The following is a 19,025-nucleotide window of genomic DNA, read 5'->3' as shown; positions in this document are numbered from 1 at the left end:
CTAGAGTCAGACATCCTAGAATGTGAAGTCAAGTGGGCCTTATGAAGCATCACTACAAACAAAACTAGTGGAGGTGATGGAATTCCAGTAGAGCTATTTCAAATCCTGAAAGATGACGCTGTGAAAGTGCTGCAATCAATATGCCAGCAAATTTGGAAAACTCAGCCATGGCCACAGAACTGGAAAAGTTCAGTTTTCATTCCAATCCCAAAGAAAGGCAATGCCAAAGAATGCTCAAACTACCACACAATTGCACTCATCTCACACGCTAGAAAAGTCACGCTCAAAATTCTCCAAGCCAGGCTTCAACAGTATGTGAACTGCGAACTTTCAGATGTTCAAGCTGGTTTTAGAAAAGGCAGAGGAACCAGAGATCAAATTGCCAACATCTTTGGATCATGAAAAAAGCAAGAGAGTTCCAGAAAAACATCTATTTCTGCTTTACAGACTATCCCAAAGCCTTTGATTGTATGGATCACAACAAACTGTGGAAAATTCTGAAAGAGATGGGAATACCAGACCACCTGACCTGCCTCTTGAGAAACCTGTATGCAGGTCAGGAAGCAACAGTTAGAACTGAACATGGAACAACAGACTGGTTCCAAATAGGAAAAGGAGTACGTCAAGGCTGTATACTATCACCCTGCTTATTTAACTTCTATGCAGAGTACATCATGAGAAACGCTGGGCTGGAAGAAGCACAAGCTGGAATCAAGATTGCTGGGAGAAATATCAATAACCTCAGATATGCAGATGACACCACCCTTATGGCAGAAAGTGAAGAGGAGCTAAAGAGCCTCTTGATGAAAGTGAAAGAGGAGAGTGAAAAAGTTGGCTTAAAGCTCAACATTCAGAAAACTAAGATCATGGCATCTGGTCCCATCACTTCATGACAAATAGATAGGGAAACAGTGGAAACAGTGTCAGACATTATTTTCTGGGGCTCCAAAATCACTGCAGATGGTGACTGCAGCCATGAAATTAAAAGATGCTTACTCCTTGGAAGGAAAGTTATGACCAACCTAGATAGCATATTCAAAAGCAGAGACATTACTTTGCCAACAAAGGTCCATCTAGTCAAGGCTATGGTTTTTCCAGTGGTCATGTATGGATGTGAGAGTTGGACTGTGAAGGAGGCTGAGCGCCGAAGAATTGATGCTTTTGAACTGTGGTGTTGGAGAAGACTCTTGAGAGTCCCTTGGACTGCAAGGACATCCTACCAGTCCATTCTGAAGGAGATCAGCCCTGGGTGTTCTTTGGAAGGAATGATGCTAAAGCTGAAACTCCAGTACTTTGGCCACCTCATGCAAAGAGTTGACTCACTGGAAAAGACTCTGATGCTGGGAGGGATTGGGGGCAGGAGGAGAAGGGGACAACAGAGGATGAGATGGCTGGATGGCATCACTGACTCGATGGACGTGAGTCTGAGTGAACTCCGGGAGTTGGTGAGGGACAGCGAGGCCTGGTGTGCTGCGATTCATGGGGTAGCAAAGAGTCGGACACAACTGAGCAACTGATCTGATCTGATCTGATTATTATAACGTGAGAGAGGGTGTGAAGAGTTCGGATAGACATTGTTTCATGAAATATGAGAGGCACCATCTTTTCAGAGAAAAGGTAGGAATGCTTCTGAGGTAGGACAACCAGGAGGGTGAGACATCTAAGGACAGCTAGTATGAAGAAGGTAAGTCCTATGGAACAAGGACCTGGAGGGTAAGGATGATGCACAAGCAATACCTCTAAGTATTGAAATAGCAGTCATGTGGAAGACAGAGTTTATTTATTACGTATTTTCAGAGAGAAGTTAAATGAGTGGCTGAAAATTACAGGAAGGCAGATGTTTGTTCAACATAAGCAAGTTCTTGATAACAATTATATCTGTTCAAGATTCAATCTGTAAAGTCATATGTAAAGAAAGCCTTCCTGACTTTCCTTAGTGAAAAAGGAAATTGAGGTAAACTGCCTTTAAAAGTCACGTTAATGATTAGATTCTATTATTCTTTCAGATTATCTCTAAGCTGGCAACAAGTTTAAGTTGATAACTGCATTTATTTTTTTGAAGATAGTCTTCTCATTCATTACATATTTTTAAATGGTTACTGTGTGTGAATCCTTACATTAAGTTCTGTGGGTGATTAAGTATGCATAAAAATAATGAGTGTCAGAAGTTTATGATCAAGAAAGGAGGTGTACACATGTATGACACGTACCACACTTGCATACATGTTAAATTTTGCCAAAACATGTATAACATACTATTCTTGGCTGGGGCTCATCATCAGGTTAAAGACAACATGTAATGTAAAGCATGATTCAGATAAAACTCTCATCTTCTTTGCTAGGGAGTTTCTTAAGTGCTCTGTCTCTAGGCCAGGTTATCTGCCTGTCCAAGAGCAAACTGACTCATCCATAGTAAAGATATGAGTCAAATATTCTGGCTTTGTTCTGAGGCCTTTCTTGGCTTGGACTCAATACACTGGACATCGTCTTCCAATTTCCTAGCTAGCTCTTTCAAATCTTCTCAAAAGTTATTATACAAAGAATGAACAATAGGAATTATCCAACAGACCTTCCAAATGCAATACCCAGCAAAGCAACATTGGAGTTACGTAAAACCATCAGTTGCTAAATTCTATCCCTCATCACCAGGAAACTAGTCAACAGCATGAATTCATCAGTTTGAATGCAACCCAATATAGAAAAACAATTCTTGAGTTAGAACTAATAATAGGATAAAATTTTTTGGTATATGAAGCATTATAAACTTACCAAGTACAGTTCAGGAAATAGCTAAAAATATTATTGCATTATAATAATACTCAATGATATGAATACAGGGAAAAATGAAAATGAGACAGTTACATTTGATGAAGTCACCTTTGAAAGGTCAAAAAAAAATCACAAACAGGAGCTATATAAACCACTGAATTTTTTCCTCAAATAATCTGAAAATAAAAGTTTTCTCAGTTCTAATCTGAGAAGCTGACCTGAGATTGCTGGAAAAGGATGCTCTTCTCTGGGTTGATGCCACAAGCAAGAAGAGCAGCAGTCATGTCCAAGATGCTCTGCCGGAGGATGGTTGGGTCCTGGGGGACAGTGATGGAATGCAGGTCAACAATACTGTACAGCACGGAGTCATGCTCGTCCTGTAACCTCACCCAGCTCTCAATGGCTCCCAGATAGTTGCCGAGGTGGGGGATTCCTGTAGGCTGAATGCCCGAGAATATTCGCTTCACGGCATCTTTCTGGAACAAAGGACAACAAACAAAATTGTTTTTGAAGCAGAATCCATGAATCTGATGCCCATGGTACCACAGCTATGATGGCTACTCCTATTTTTCTTTTTTAATGAAATCTGACACTCATCATCCTTATGCATTTATTTTGTTCCTACTTGGTGCAAACGCTATGTTAGGTGCTATTAGGGGACAGAAGATGATAATATATATTTTTTTCTTTTTGCACCCAAAACCTTACAAATGCAAAGACATGTAAGGAAAGGTCTGCATCTCCAATCTAATTGGAGATAGAAGATACGCTTATGGAAATAAAAGGAACAATACAACATGACAACACAGTCATAACCCGTTTGGAAAGATAAATAGTGGGGTACAGGCAGGAATGCCCAAGAGCAAAAGATGACTGTGGTTCTGGTGGTCATTACAAAGACTTCAGACATAGAAGTGAAATTTCACTGCAGGTTAAAGGGGCTCCAAGGGTTTGTTATGACATGATTCACTCATTGTGCAGGTAAGGCAATGAAGGCCACAGCATTAGGGCTAAAGGTTACTACCACTTAATTCAGTTTTCTTTAAAAATAATTGCTGATATAATTCAACGTGCAGAATCATGGGTTAAAATTTAGGAAACCTATACTTCATTTCTGATATTACTTCTTGATAAAGTTATTTAACATTTTCACGTTTTAGTTTCCTTTGACTTTTGATAAAATCATACTTGTTTTTTTTTATTTCTTCAAAAGAAGTTTTTAATTTTGCATAATTTTTAAATTATAAAATCATTTTTGACATGCTTTCCTACTGACCTAATTTGCTGTTATTGAAGTCATAAAAGGAAGTGGGGAAAAAAATGTGCCTCTGTATTTGAAAGATTTTGAATGCAAAAAAAAATTTTTTGCCATACCATGTGGCTTGTGGGAACTTAGTTCCCCAACCAGGGATTGAACCTGTGCCTCCTGTGGTGGAAGCATGGAATCCTAACCACTGGACTGCCAGGGAATTCCCCTGCAAATTTTTTTCAAAATATATTTTCTGTCCCTAATACAGAGTGAAAAAATGTCATGTTTCCTTTTAATAATTTTGCATTGTATAGTGAAAAACCAAAAATGAATGTATATCAATAAATGTGCTATAACTAAAAGGCTTTGAAAAAATAAAATGCATCCTTATCATTTTTAACAATAGTAAAAATATTACTAATAATAGCCGCAATTTACTGGACAACTACTATGTTGCTGATATTTATGCTCAATGCTTTATATGCATTAATGCATTTATCCCTTATAATACACAATATGGTAGGCATATGATTACCTCCAATTTGCAGACGAGAAAACTGAGGTTCAGAGATATTAAGATATTGACCATGGTCACACAACTCATACATGAGACTGCAATTTCAAGCCAAGTATCACTGACTTCAGAGCTCATGGATGCTCCTTCCACTGGCTATCATGTTTTGCTTAGCCACCAAGTATTCAAACTTTTTACATTCGTTGTATTATTTTGCAACTTCTCTGTCGCCAAAAAAAAAAAGTTATGGGTGAAAAAGAATATTCTTATGTTTACTTGTGTACAAGTTTCTCTAGTGTACATAGTTAGGAGGTGAATTGCTGGGTCATATGGCTCAGCCAGTAAAGAATCTGTCTGCAGTGCAGGAGACCTGGGTTCGATCCCTGGATTGGGAAGATCCCCTGGAGAAGGGAAAGGCTACCCAACTCCAGTATCCTGGCCTGGAGAATTCCATGGACTGTATAGTCCACGGGGTCGCAAAGAGTCAGACACGACTGAGCGACTTTCACTTCACTTCAATTCAAGGTATGCATTCAGTTCAGTTCAGTCGCTCAGTTGTGTTGGACTCTTTTTGCGACCCCATGGACTGCAGCACGCCAGGCTTCCCTGTCCATCACCAACTCCTGGAGCTTATTCAAACTCATGTCCATCGAGTCAGTGATGCCATCCAACCATCTCATCCTCTGTCGTCCCCTTCTCCTCCCGCCTTCAATCTTTCCCAGCATCAAGGGTCTTTTCTAGTGAGTCAGTTCTTCAAGGTATGCATATGTATTTTCAATTGTACTACAGTGTGCTGAACTGTTCCTAAGTATGCAGCTTCTACCACCAATTTCTGTTGGTCCACATCCTCACCAACACTTTGCCAGTAGTTTTAATTTTAGCTAACTGGTGATATAAGGTAGAATCTCATTACAGTTTAATTGCATTTCTTTGATTATTTATTAGAGAAGCTGAGAACTCTTATGGTTATTGCTATTTTAATACCCATATTGCTCTCCCCTGTGGAGAGCCTATTCAGGTTATTTTGCCTATTTTTCTGAAGTTGGAAAATGTTTTTATTGATTTAGGACTTTTTGTATATTCTGGATCCTACTATTTTGTTAGTTACATGTGTGGCCAATATATTCTCTCCTTGTGTGGCTATTTGCTTTTTTGTTATCTTTTGATAAAGAGATGGTCCTAATTTTACCAAATATGTAATCTTGATTACAGATTTTTATGTCATAGAACAAATCTTCCAAAATTCCAAGTTTATGAAGATATGTGTATACATATATAAAACATATATGTATGTGCATGCTTTAAGGTTTTATCTTTCACATTTAAGCCTGTATCAATTTGGAGATTTCTACATATGGTGTGAGGCAAGCATCTGCTTTATTTTCTCTCCTTTTAATTTTTCCCTATGTGGATACCTAATTGTTCTAGCACCATTTATTGCAAAGATTGTCTTTCCCACTGCTGTAGAATTCCACTTCAGCATAAATCAAATATCTCTATATGTCTGAGTCTGTATCTGGTCTTTCTATTCTGTCTCATTGGTTCACTGGTCCTTTTGTCTATTTCTGCACCAGTATTACAGTTGTCTTTTTAATAAGTCTTGGGACCTGGTGGAGCAAGGCTTTCTGCCTTATTCTTCAATAGTATCTAACTCACCCTTGGTCTTTTACACTTCTCAATGCATTTTAGAGTCATCTTGTCAAGTTCCAAGAGAAAAAAAACCTGTTGGGATTTTTGATTAGGATTACATTGAGTCCATAGATTGCTTTGGGGAGAACCAACATCTTTATAATACTGGGTCCTCCAATCTTGAAAACCATACAGCAAAAGAGAATTAATGCAGAACATGATGACTATAGTTGATAACACTGTGTTGTATAATTGAAATTTTCTAACCGAGTAGAACTTAAATGTTCTCCCTCTCACACACACAAATATGTAAGGTGTTGGTTGTGGTAATAATGAGCTTGATGGGGGATCTTTTTTTCCTTAATTTATTTACTTTTACTTGAATAATTATAATATTGTGTTGGTTTCTGCCATATATCAACATGGATCAGCCATGGCTATACATATGTCCCCTCCCTCATGAGCCTCCTTCCCATCTCCCACCCCATCCCACTCCTCCAGATTATCACAAAGCCAGAAAGGGGGATCTGTGCACAATATATATCAGATTACCAAGGTATATGTGCACTTTAAGTATCTTACAATTTATTTGTTGATATATATCAACAAAGCTGAAATTTTTTAAAAAAGAATGTAACATTTACCACAGACTTTATATATAATATTAGCTCCTAAGAGCTAATCTACTTCAGATATGTGAGTGCTAAGACTACTTAAATTTTGCCTTTTCCTATTCCCTAAAATTTAAAATCCTACAAATACAGTCTATTTTCCCCATATCTGCTTATTTTCCTCTTTATTCTTCAGATGACAGCTATAAAATAGAATGTTACATCATAGTTCCATGATCCAGAATTGTGCTTGATCCAAGCACTCAGGAGACCTAAAAGATTTGTGGCTCTGAGAATATGAAAAATACCTTTTAAGTAACCGAGAACAAATATGATTTGCACTTAGAATCATACACATGTACACACACACACACACATACACAACGCCCTCAATGACTAACTCCTGAAATCATAATTTAGAGATATTATTTTAAAAATAGTTGGTAGATGAGAACTGAGGCTGAGGGACAGAGGTGGGGGCTGGAGAGGAAGAAGGGGAGAAAGAAAAGAAAGGGAGAGAGAGAGTTAGCATAGAATAAGTACCTATCAGTGAGGCTTTCTCTAGTACCTTAGACCATAGTAAGCCCTGAGTTCCTGATATGGGAATAAGTAAAGGAGCTTTCAGTGAGGTTAAAAATGATTAATGGGCTTTAGGGACTGATTGATGAAGAGACAAAGCAAAGCAGAAAAACAAGCTCTGAACTTAATAAATGGAAAGGAAAAAAAAAATACCATCCAGAAACGCTTGAACTAGGATGAAAGGGGACTGTTTATGGTCATGTAAAAGATTGTAAGGACCAGGACTATCAAGCTGGGGGAAAAAAAAGAATATTTCCATACAAATTCCTCCATGTTCAGGAATTATCCCGCAGGACAAATGGAGACACTAATTCTTGAGAAAACTAGAAGAGAAAAGCACTAGAGGACAGACTGTGGGAAAAAAAGAATTGTGACCAGTGGGAATGAACTAGACATGATCTAATACATCTTTTTCATTCTCTAGTTTCTGTGCTTCTATACATCCAGGCAGAGGGAATGATGTTATCAAGAAGTAAGAGCAACAAGAAATGGTTTGTTCAATTTTCAAGGAGCTATTAAGAAAATACAGGCTCTAAATGAGAACTGGATTCCTGGCCTTAAAAATATACAGAGAGTGTCTTGCTCTTCGGTGGTGAGTTTATGTTCCCGTCTGTTCCCCCTGCAAGAGTCAGCAGGCAGCCTGACGGCATGGCAGGGGAGATACGCCTGGTACCATGAAATCATGGGGCTGGAATGTGGCGTTTGGGTGGTAGGAGGATGGGGGTTCTGTGTTCAAAAGCAGGAGAGCTGGAAAAGAATGAAAATGAAAGGAGCATGGGCTTCCCAGTGGATGGGAGGCAAACCACAAAGAAAACAGCTTCAAGACCAGCCCACAGGCATTTACTCCTCAGGCAGGCTGGAGCATCAACCTTCGATCCCTTTGCTGTGCACAGAGACTAAAAAGAAGGTCCGTTTTACAAAATAGGTCTTCATTTTTATTTCAGATGTATTTCTTTAACAAAGGCCACTTCCAGTCAATGCAGGCCTTGGCTCATTTTGTAACAGAATTAGTATCACCAATGGGTAGCTTCAACGCTGAGATTTGATATATTCCAGAAGAGAGGATGGGAGTTTGAATTTGAATCAGAGGGAGAACAAATTTATCAATCTGACAGACGTAGCTCAAATCATTCCTGTTATAAGGGACTGAGCACATTCCAAATTCGTAATTATCATAACTTCAGTGATTGCATCCAAAAGCAGTTGAAAAATCCCAAGCTGCTAATAATAGCAAAAGATAATTTTTCTAATCAACTAAAGAGAGCTTCTGATTTTATTCCCAAGTGCATAATATACATCCAAAAAAGCCTGCCTACAAGCTTAGACACACTTTCAACTTTGGTATGGAGGTGGCAACCAAAGACTTCAACTAAAGATTTCAAGATTCTTATTACAAACTCCTGCTTGTGTCCAGCTGGGGCATCGATTGTGTATGCATCATACCTGTTTTAACTATAGTCAATGGTAGGCCAAAAACTTGGCGGAACAACCATCGTGTCTACCTGGTTCCATGAAAAGCATGTTATCACAGACTGTGATTAGAAAGGAATCAGCATTATCAACTAATTAGGTTTCAAATCTCTTTTTGTAAGTCTTTATTTTGCTAAATAAAAAATACAGCTTAAGCAGCTCTCTGTTAGGGATTCTCAATTCTATCATGTATATCACCCTATCACATATATCTAGGCCCCTTGCATATAATTTTCAACACTTCCTTGAAAATGTCTCTACCATCAACTAGTGATTTAAGAGCTGAAACATAGGAGACCCAGCATAGAAAAATAGCACTTCCATCCTGGCTGGGAGGATCCAGGTGCTTCTCTGAAGCTTTCTTTGGCCACGGCTCAGCATTGTTCTGCCACAGTCAGCGCTTTCTTTCAGAAGCACAGAGAGCCAGGAGTCTGGTGAGAAAATGCTGACTCAGCACCAAGCGAAAAAAAAAAAAAAAAAAAAAAAAAAAGAAAGGGTTCGTTTCTGCTTAGAAATGAAACCAGATGCTCAGACCTGGGAATCAATATAGTAAATATTAATTCAATATAAGAGAAAGCAGGTCTTACGTCACCCTCAAACCAGAAGGAATATGTAGGCCAGCAATTAAACCTGTAGGAAAAAATCATTATCAAAAAGATAAAAAGAGGAGTGACTAATCCATTAGACTTCGAGTTCCATAAGGGCACAGACGAGACGCACTGACCACATATTGTTAGGCCAGGGAAGCAGTTTGAAAGGAATAAACTTGAGTTTTTAAAACAGTTTTCTATAAACTTTTTTAAGCCACCTCCAAATTTTAAGAGCTGTGCATCTGTCTCCCACCCCACGCACTGTGCTGTCCTTCCATCACACAGCAGAATGCTTTCACAGATGTATTTTTCATTCTTGTGCTGGACTCAAGCAATCAGAAAGATTCCCTGGCACTTGCATGGGCTTCATTGCATGTGACAGAGGCAGGAATTACTGGCCTTACTTTCCAGGAAGGACACTGGAAGGCTAAGTAACCTGCACAAGATCACAGGCAGGTGGTCAGATCTGAATCTCAGCTCTCAGAACTGGACTCGCCCACCTTCTCACTGGTCTGCATCAGGTTAGAATTTCTTGACTTCAAGGTTGGCCTGAACTTTAACTACCTTCACTCCCACCCACAACTCCCCTCTCCACACACATGCTTCTCCAAAAGGGAAGGTGTGCTTCTCAGAAAGGGAAGGAGATGTTTCCTGAGAGGCCCAGGTAACAGCTGGTGGCACAGCTGGGCCCAGAATCCAGACCTCCAGAGCTAGGCTCACCAGACCACCTGATGCTTTTGTATTCATATTTATCACATTCTTTTCTCCTGCAGCTATTTCTTTTGTAGCTCAGCATATCTTTGGGCTTATTTTCCTCACGCCTTTCTTTTTTGTTTTCTTTCTTACACATCAGTGAATAGTACCTCAGTGAATGTCTCCCCATCAGATGATGAAATATAAAATCTAGGGACTCTGGCTCCTAGGAGAGAATGCACTGTCACCCAAGGGAAGCTAAGCTATGTTGAAATGCAAAGCTTATATGTAGGTATGGAATAATCTGGCAAGTCCTTTTAGTTTTTATTGGAAGAGTGACTCAAATATATTATCTAAACACAACATAAATAATTATAACATGATATGTAGTGAGAAACACTTTTAATTTCTAACAATAATACTGCTTCCTAAACCAAATGAGCCAGGGTCAAATTCTTGACATAAACATCTTAACCACCACTACATAATTTATTTTTACATTGAATGGAACAGTAAATACAGGCAAGAGATCAAGAATACTAAAAATTTTTAAGTATAAAGAATGATCTGAAATGCTTAAGAAAATATTAGTTTTTCCCCATAAGAAAATTTGAACATTGATCTCAAAGTGTTAGAGAAATCATTGCCTAGAAAGATACAAGAGTTTTTTTTTTTTTATCATTGCCTTTTTTGGTAAAATACAGGCTTATGCGTGTACGCTTGGCCATGTTCAATTCTTTGTGACCCTATGGACTGTAGCCCACCAGGCTCTTCCATCCATGGGATTTTCCAGGCAAGAATACTGAAGTGGGTTGCCATTTCCTCCTTAAGGGGATCTTCCTGACCCAGGGATAGAACCCGAGTCTCATTTTCAAATGTAATATTCTTACTAGATATGCCCAACATGTAGAAAAGTCCAAAGAAAAGCTTGGTGTATAGCCAACAGTAGAGTCAGTGAAGGAGCCCCGGTGGGCTCTTCTGCCTTCATCCAGCCAGCCTCATGAGGAGCTTCCTAGAGCACAGGTTTGCAAACAACTTGATTCAGTATATTTTCGAAATATTAATATGTTGTTGGAAAAAATATTCCTCCTTAGGGTAACAGGAAATATACAGAAAAGAGAGTTTTCACACAAAAAAGGCTGGGACAAAAATGTAAATACCACATACACAGACTTAGCTGTATGTATACATCTTTTCCTTTCTTCCTCTGGGATAAGGCTCGGACATTATGTGACCACTAATCCCTTTCCCAGTCGTCCTCCATTATCTTCCATGAGCAGCTGACCTAGTTACTTGCCACTCTTGTATTGCTCGTTCCCCTCTGCCCTCAGACTCTTCCCTCAGCCTGGATATCCTTCGTCCTCGTCTCTGCCTGGAGAACCCCTCCATAGTCTTCAAGGCCAAACAATCTTTCCCTGATTTTAAACTTGCTAAATATACCTTCTCCCTACCAAACACACACACACGCAGTCACTCTCTCCAAGAAGAACAGATCCTTCTTTCATCAGCTCTTCATTATTGCACATATCAGCCTGGTAACTTGGTAAATATTTTCTTATTTGCTTAGTAAATATTTTCCCACCTAGAATATGAGCTCTCCAGGGCTGGGGCTGTCTTTTTCATCTTATATCCCTAGTACATAGCAGTGCCAGGCACATTGTGAGCATCTACTAAGTGTTAGTGGAATAAATGACAAATCTCCCACTCCTACCCCTGACTCTGGCTCCATGTAAAGGGCAAAATAACTACACACAGAATGAACCAAATGTTCCAGTTATAGGTAGTTCCTAAACAAATTACGTTCATGTTTGAAAACTGGTTTTCTGAAACTCAGAAACTCAATTCTTTAAAAGGCAGTTAAACTCCTGGAAGGCAGCCCATGGAAGCCTCATTGAACCCACAGTACTCCTGAAGGATGGTTTTAACAACAGTATTTCAGCTGCACCTAAACACCATTCATAAAATTGTTTCTGTGGGAAAGTGAAATCCAAGTTCTATTTTGGGACACACGAGAACTACCTACCCAGTGGTGGCTCTGACTTCAGAGCAGAAAACACTTAAGAGGAACAATCTGGTAGGAAGAGCAGGCTGTATTTGCATACGGACTTTTGAGATTAGATTTACGATTATTTGGAGGAGAAGGGGACGACAGAGGATGAAATGGTTGGATGGCATCACTGACTCAATGGACATAAGTTTGAGTAAACTCCGGGAGTTGGCAATGGACAGGGAGGCCTGGCATGCTGCAGCCCATGGGGTGACAAAGAGTCGGACATAACTGAGCGACTGAACTGAACTGAACTGGAGGTGGAGCAACATGTGGGAGCTTCCTTCAGCATTATCAGCTTACCTAACACTGATATTGTGCCTATATGGTCTGTCCTGGAGGTGGCTGCCCTGGCTGCCACTGCTGAGAAGAAAGTTCAGAAGGTGGAAGGCAGGTGCTGGAGCAGAGGTTCCCACCCTATGTCTCTGTACCTGCAATATCACCTGAATAGGGACCTTTTAGGAATGCAGATACCTGGGCTCCAATCCAGACCTACCAATAAGCCCAGATACCTGGGCTTATTCCAGAAGAAAACTTAAAGAGTTATGCAAGCTGTGCCTTGACAAGCCTTCCAGGTGACTCTGATGCCCTCATTTGAGAGGGGCTTTGGGGGCACTCATATGTAGTCTTAAAATTCACTTCAACTACATAAAATGAGGTACAAATGAAAACATCTGAATAAAAGACAGAAGGTACATTTTTAAGCTACCAGTTCTCAATCTTGTCTACACAGTGATCACCTGGGAGCTTTGAAAAATACCAGTGCCTGGGTCCCATCCTCAGAGATTTTGATTTAATCAGTTTGAGATTTGGCATGAGCATAGGGAATTTTTAAAAGTTCCCTGTGTGATTCTAATGTGTGTCCAAGATTGAAAAACCACTATTCCTACCAACTACTACATAATTACTCTCTAAAACTGCCGACCTGATTGGAAACATAGAAATACACACACACAAACAAACGCATACACACACATGAGCATACAAATGGACTACAAAAATGCGAAAAGTTCACTTGCTTATAATTTACATTTCAAGGTAATAAAATCCCTGAGCATTTATGCATTAATCCACAGTCAAGGATCCCTTTGGCTTCAGGCAGAAGTTCAGCAAATTATGGTCAACAGATTATGAAGGTGTGGCTAGAGTCCCTACATTGGTGAGAAAAGATCAAGTAAGCACACTACCTTCCACCATTAGGTAAACTTACTTGATAATGCCCAGTCTCATAAATCCTTATGGCTCAGGGATTCAAGAAGCTTCCCAGCTGGCACTTGTGGTAAAGAACCCACCTGCCAATGCAGGAGACATGAGATGTGGGTTCAATCCCTGGGTCGGATCCCCTGGAGGAGGGCACGACAACCCACTCCAGTATTCTTGTCTGGAGCATCCCATGGACAGAGGAGCCTGGCGGGCTACAGTCCATAGGGTCATAAAGAGTCAGACACGACTCAAGTGACTTAGCAAGCAGGGATTCAAGAAGCACGTAGAGCCCAGACATTGACAAGAAAATAATCCCACTAAGATTTTGATATCAGAATTGTAATGGATAGAATACAAAATTATCACTGTATAGAATGCTTTTTTCTACCTATTTCCCTGTGTGAAAAATTCTCTAACTTCCTCTAACCCCTACAGAGTCTGAATTCAAAACTCAGGCAGTTGTAGCTGGGTTTCATGGTCAGCTCAGTCAGTTGAGGAAAACCTGAACTAACCACTGGTGGCCTTGGATAAGTGAAACCAAGATGCCAGAAATTCTTATATCCAACAAATGAAGGAACTCCATGACCTCGGTGTTCTGAAACTTTGAGAGACAGCATGAATATCTTGCAGGGTTCCCTAGTGATTCAAACAGTAAAAAATCTGTCTGCAATGCAGGAGACCCAAGTTTGATCCCAGGGTCAGGAAGATCCCCTGGAGAAGGAAATGGCTGCCCACTCCAGTATTTTTGCCTGGAGAATTCCATGGACAGAGGAGCCTGGCAGACTTCAGTCCATGGGATCGCAAAGAGGCGGACACGACTGAGCAGCTGAGCACACACATACACACAATACTACAAACAGAGAAAAAAAAAATTCTAAAGTTATTTTCTCGGTATAAAAATATTTCACCAAAAAAACTCTTCGACTATCCTAAATACTACTGGGTGAAAAAAGTTATTTTGCAGGACCCATGGCCCCCTTTCTCATCATCCAACCTGTGCTACTGCTGCTAAGTCACTTCAGTCGTGTCCGACTCTGTGCGACCCCATAGACGGCAGCCCACCAGGCTCCCCCGTCCCTGGGATTCTCCAGGAAAGAACACTGGAGTGGGTTGCCATTGCCTTCTCCAAGGCATGAAAGTGAAAAATGAAAGTGAAGTCACTCAGTCGTATCCGACCCTCAGCGACCCCATGGACTGCAGCCTACCAGGCTCCTCCGTCCATGGGATTTTCCAGGCAAGAGTACTGGAGCGGGGTGCCATTGCCTTCTCCCATCCAACCTGTAGACTGATACAATTCCCAGGGTTGTTTGAATAGTATTTGTTTCAGTTCAGACCCTTCTGTCAGCTCATTCTGTTAACTTTAGAATAAGTTAGAAAAATGGCAAACTCAAGCAGTAAAATATGATGACTGTGATAACTTGTCTGGTTATTTATCGTGGTTAAGCAGTAGGCTTTAGCACCACACTGCCTGGGCTGAGTCCTGGCTCTATGACTTATATGGTCTTAAACACCTACAAAATGGGATAATAATATACCAGACTCACAGGGTAGATGACTTTATTAGTGATGAGTTTTTTAGTGTAAAGTGCTTAGTGCCTGGCATGGAGTAAGCTCTCCAGAAAATATCTGATCATTGATGGAGGTCAAATTTTTAAGTGTTTAAAGATTTTCACCCAACCATCCAACAGTAGGGCTTCCCAGGTGGTGCTAGTGGTAAAGAACACATCTGCTAATGCAGGAGACACAAGAGCAACAGGTTCTATCCCTGGGTTGGGAAGATCCCCTGGAGGAGGGCACAGCAACCCACTCCAGTATTCCTGCCTGGAGAATCCCATGGGCAGAGGAGCCTGGCGGGCTTCAGTCCATAGCGTCACTAAGAGTTGGACACGACTGAAGTGATTTAGCATGCACATACGCGTCCAACATACAGAAATGTGTCCTACAGAAATACTCATATTAGAATGTAAGTCTACCTGGCATTCCCTATATGAGTAATGACAAAAGGACTACAAGCAACTAAATGTCCATTAGGGAACATACTAAATAAACAGTAGTTTTATTTTTAAATGATGGAGTAGCATGCAACAGATAAGAAGAACATAAGTACTAAGAGCACAGAGTGGAGGTGAAGAGGCCCAACTCTGGAGTCAAAGGGCCAAATCCAATACCAGCTCTGTACACACTAGCTGTGTTTCCTTGTGCAAGTCACCGAACTTTCTCATCTGTAAAATGGGTGTAATAATAGCACCCTCCTCAAGGCCTGAGAACAATGCATAGCCCACAGAAGTTCTATATGCTATGCTAAGTCACTTCAGTCGTGTCGGACTCTGTGCGACCCCATAGACGGCAGCCCACCAGGCTCCCCCGTCCCTGGGATTCTCCAGGCAAGAACACTGGAGTGGGCTGCCATTTCCTTCTCCAATGCATGAAAGTGAAAAGTGAAAGTGAAGTTGCTCAGTCATGTCCAACTCTTAGCGACCCCATGGATTGCAGCCTAACAGGCTCCTCAGCAAGGGTACTGGAGTGGGGTGCCATTGCCTTTGACAAGGAAGGTGAATACACATTTAACTTAACAGTGGTTATCTCAAAGAGTGGGAATAAGCAATGATTACTTTTTTGACACTCTTGTATTTATTTAACTCTTTTTAAGGGCATGAACATTTTTTGTAGCCAAATTAAAAAAAATAAATGCCTGGTTTTACTGCATATGGCCCGATGATGATTAATTTACATATAATTACAAGAGTCTCATACCAACAGGAATGTCAGGTATTATCATTTTCATTTTACATAATGGGAAATAAAGACATGAATAAAGTGAAGTGATTGATTAAGCTCACACATGAAGTTATTTGTAAGATGGAACTAGAATAGAACAACATAATGTAATAGAAAACAGATTTGGGGGATCAGACAGTCCTGTAGCAGGTTCAATTGCTTCTGCATATCCCAGCACTTTGTACAAATTCTTTAATCTCTCTGAACTTCAGTTTGATAATCTGAACAATGAGGTTAATAATAATAATGGCTAATATTTGTTGAGTGCTTACTATGTACAAATACTCTAGCAAGAGCTATGAATGCATTATCTCATTTAATCCTTACAAAAAGCCTTATGAGGTAGGTAGTATTATCAACTCTGTTTTATAGGTGAGGAAACTGAGGCACAGAGGGGTTCAGTGAGCAGTGAATGTCTAATAAATAGTGGAGTCAGGGCCTGAACAGAAGCAGATCAAATTCAGCTATACATGCTTCACTTAGTCCAGAGACTTGGTGCATACACATGAAGGGGAGGGACCCACTGCAGGACAGAGTGGACTCCTGGAACCACCAGCAAGCCTCCCTGTGAGACTAGACTCTCTGTAGATACTTCAGAAGAAGTGTATGAGAATACAACAAAGCACTCAATAAATTATTTGCTTTTATCCCTCTGCTTCAATAAATGATGCTACCTCCTAGACTGTACAACCTCAAATCTGCTGTAATTTTATGTTCACATAATGAACTTCTGTGGGGATGTGTGATTCTCTCTCTTGCACTGCACACAGTAAAGATAATTGCCCTGTGTACTTTTTGTTTTCCTTTAGAAGTGGTGGCCAGTACAGGGCAGGTGACAGGGACAGTGGTTCTTATTCATCTGGGCAGCAGCTTCGGTGCTAATTCTAAACACAGGTGGTGAGAGAGACAGCCAACAGGAAGGGGGAAGGAATCACTGCTGACATGTGCAACTGGCAAGATTGATGGTTTCCCTCTCTCTTTCTCCCCAGTGCGTCGGCCTGGGGGCAGAGATGCAGGAGCTGCTGTGCTGGGGACAGTAAAATACACAGCGCAACGTCTACCTTGTGGCCACGCTGATTAATGAGACTGAAATGACACAGAAAACAGGCGGTGCTTCGGAAGGAGAATTCACAGGCCTTTCTTTCTTTAATGATTTCAACAAAAGCAGTTCCCATAAACAGCTGGGTTTGAACTGGAATACCCCGCGGTTACAGCAAGGCAGGGGTGTATTTGGTGGAATGTGTGGAGCAAAGGGTGAGGGTATAAGGGGAGTTTGTAATGAATTAAATTCATTTGTGATCACTGGGTACAAATCATAATGAATGAATTCCTTTCCTCTGTCTGTTTAGCTGAAAAATGTCATAAAGTCTGGGTAAGATATTTACTTACCTAACCATGTAAAGAGGACATAGGAATATACCCACAAAGACTTTTTGCCCCAATGAAGGCACTCATTTAGTTTTTTAGAGCTGAGAGATGGTATCATCAATTTGTCGTGTTTTACCACAGCTACATAATGTATGTATTAAAACACAGTACTCTCTTTTTGAGAAAAGATGAATTTGAATACCAAATATTATTTCTAGTACTTAGTATCAACTATTTACAAGGTATATTCATTAGGATTTCCCACCAACAGCTCTTCAAACTTAATATGATATCCAAAATTAAATCTACTGGCTCATAACCTTCCAGTAAACTGCCCACAAACCTGCTCTTCTGTATTTTCAATCGTGGCTAATGACAGAACCATCCACTCAGTCTCCCAAAGGTAGCAGCCAACCAGATTCTTTCGTTTCCTTCATCAGATTCTGTGGGTTAAAATCCTGACTCCTTCAATCGCTAGATATGTGATCTTTGGCAAGTACTGGGTTGACCAAAAAATTCACTTGTGTTTTTCTGAAACAGTGTATAGAAAAACCCTAATGAACTTTTTTGGCCAACCAACCCAATATTTGTGACTCAGTTTCTTCCTCTGAACCAACATTTTAATGGTATTAATACTACTTCATAGGGTTATTATAAGAATTAAATATATTAGTACATAAAAAGTGCTTAGAATAGTGCCTGGCACAAAGAACGTACTCAATAAATATTAGCAATGATTGATCTTAAATGTGCTCACTGTATTTATATACATAAAATTACATGAGGTGATGGATGTGTTAACTAACTTCATTGCAGTAACCACTTCACAATAATATGGGTAACAAACCATCTTGTTGTTCACCTTAAACATACAATATGTCAAATATATCTTAAGCTGGAAAAAATCAGCTGTTATTATTAACATTACCTAACCAATTGCTAAATCTTCAGGGACAGTTTCCAACACAATTTCACTACTCCCTCTCTATCAACAGTCTAATCTCCAATCACTTCACCTGTGCTGTTTCAGTGGCTTCTATCTAGCATCTATATCCACCATATCACTATCTGAACTATCTTTTTAAAAGAGTGACTCTCCACTGGTTTGTCCTTTTCTACAGAGTCAAGTCCAAACCCCTCAAGTTAGTGCATAAAATCCTTCATAATCTGACTTCACACACATACAGATAACAGACCTGGCAGGGGCAAGTAGCTCCCTGAATGAACCCTAATTAAGCAACTGAGAAGTCTCATTAGAAACTCCAGGTTAATGATTTATAGTTAATATTTTATAACATGCTATTTTTCATTTATCATCCTTAGCATCAGAGCCAATATTGTATTCAATTAAAACCACAAGAGCAATCTTCAGGATCTATAATTTAAAACCCAAATGTACAAAATATTTATATGCCAGCTGATATTATTCTAGGTCAGATTAAATTTAGAGCATTTCCATTGCTGAGTATGCCCCTCCACCAAATTCATTCTATCTAGAACTTCAGAATGTGACCTTACAGGGAAG

At 40.0% G+C, this 19,025-nt stretch overlaps 1 protein-coding gene across 4 annotated transcripts in view; it reads right to left on the bottom strand.

The window, feature by feature from the left end:
• WARS2 (tryptophanyl tRNA synthetase 2, mitochondrial) overlaps positions 1 to 19,025 on the bottom strand; it is a 108,518-nt gene that overhangs the window by 57,757 nt on the left and 31,736 nt on the right. For all 4 annotated transcript variants that reach the window (XR_011463618.1, XM_070367408.1, XM_070367407.1 and 1 more), the window contains exon 2: positions 2,988 to 3,245. Coding sequence is in view for 3 of the 4 variants with exons in the window: in XM_070367408.1 (XP_070223509.1) it covers positions 2,988 to 3,245 (258 nt within the window). In the remaining variant the exon portion in view is untranslated. The remainder of the gene's footprint in view (positions 1 to 2,987; positions 3,246 to 19,025) is intronic.

Source organism: Bos mutus, chromosome 3 (genome assembly GCF_027580195.1).
Source record: "Bos mutus isolate GX-2022 chromosome 3, NWIPB_WYAK_1.1, whole genome shotgun sequence".
NCBI lineage: Eukaryota > Metazoa > Chordata > Mammalia > Artiodactyla > Bovidae > Bos > Bos mutus.
The sequence above is the reverse complement of the archived record's forward strand: the minus strand, read 5'-3'. Positions and strand labels throughout refer to the sequence as shown.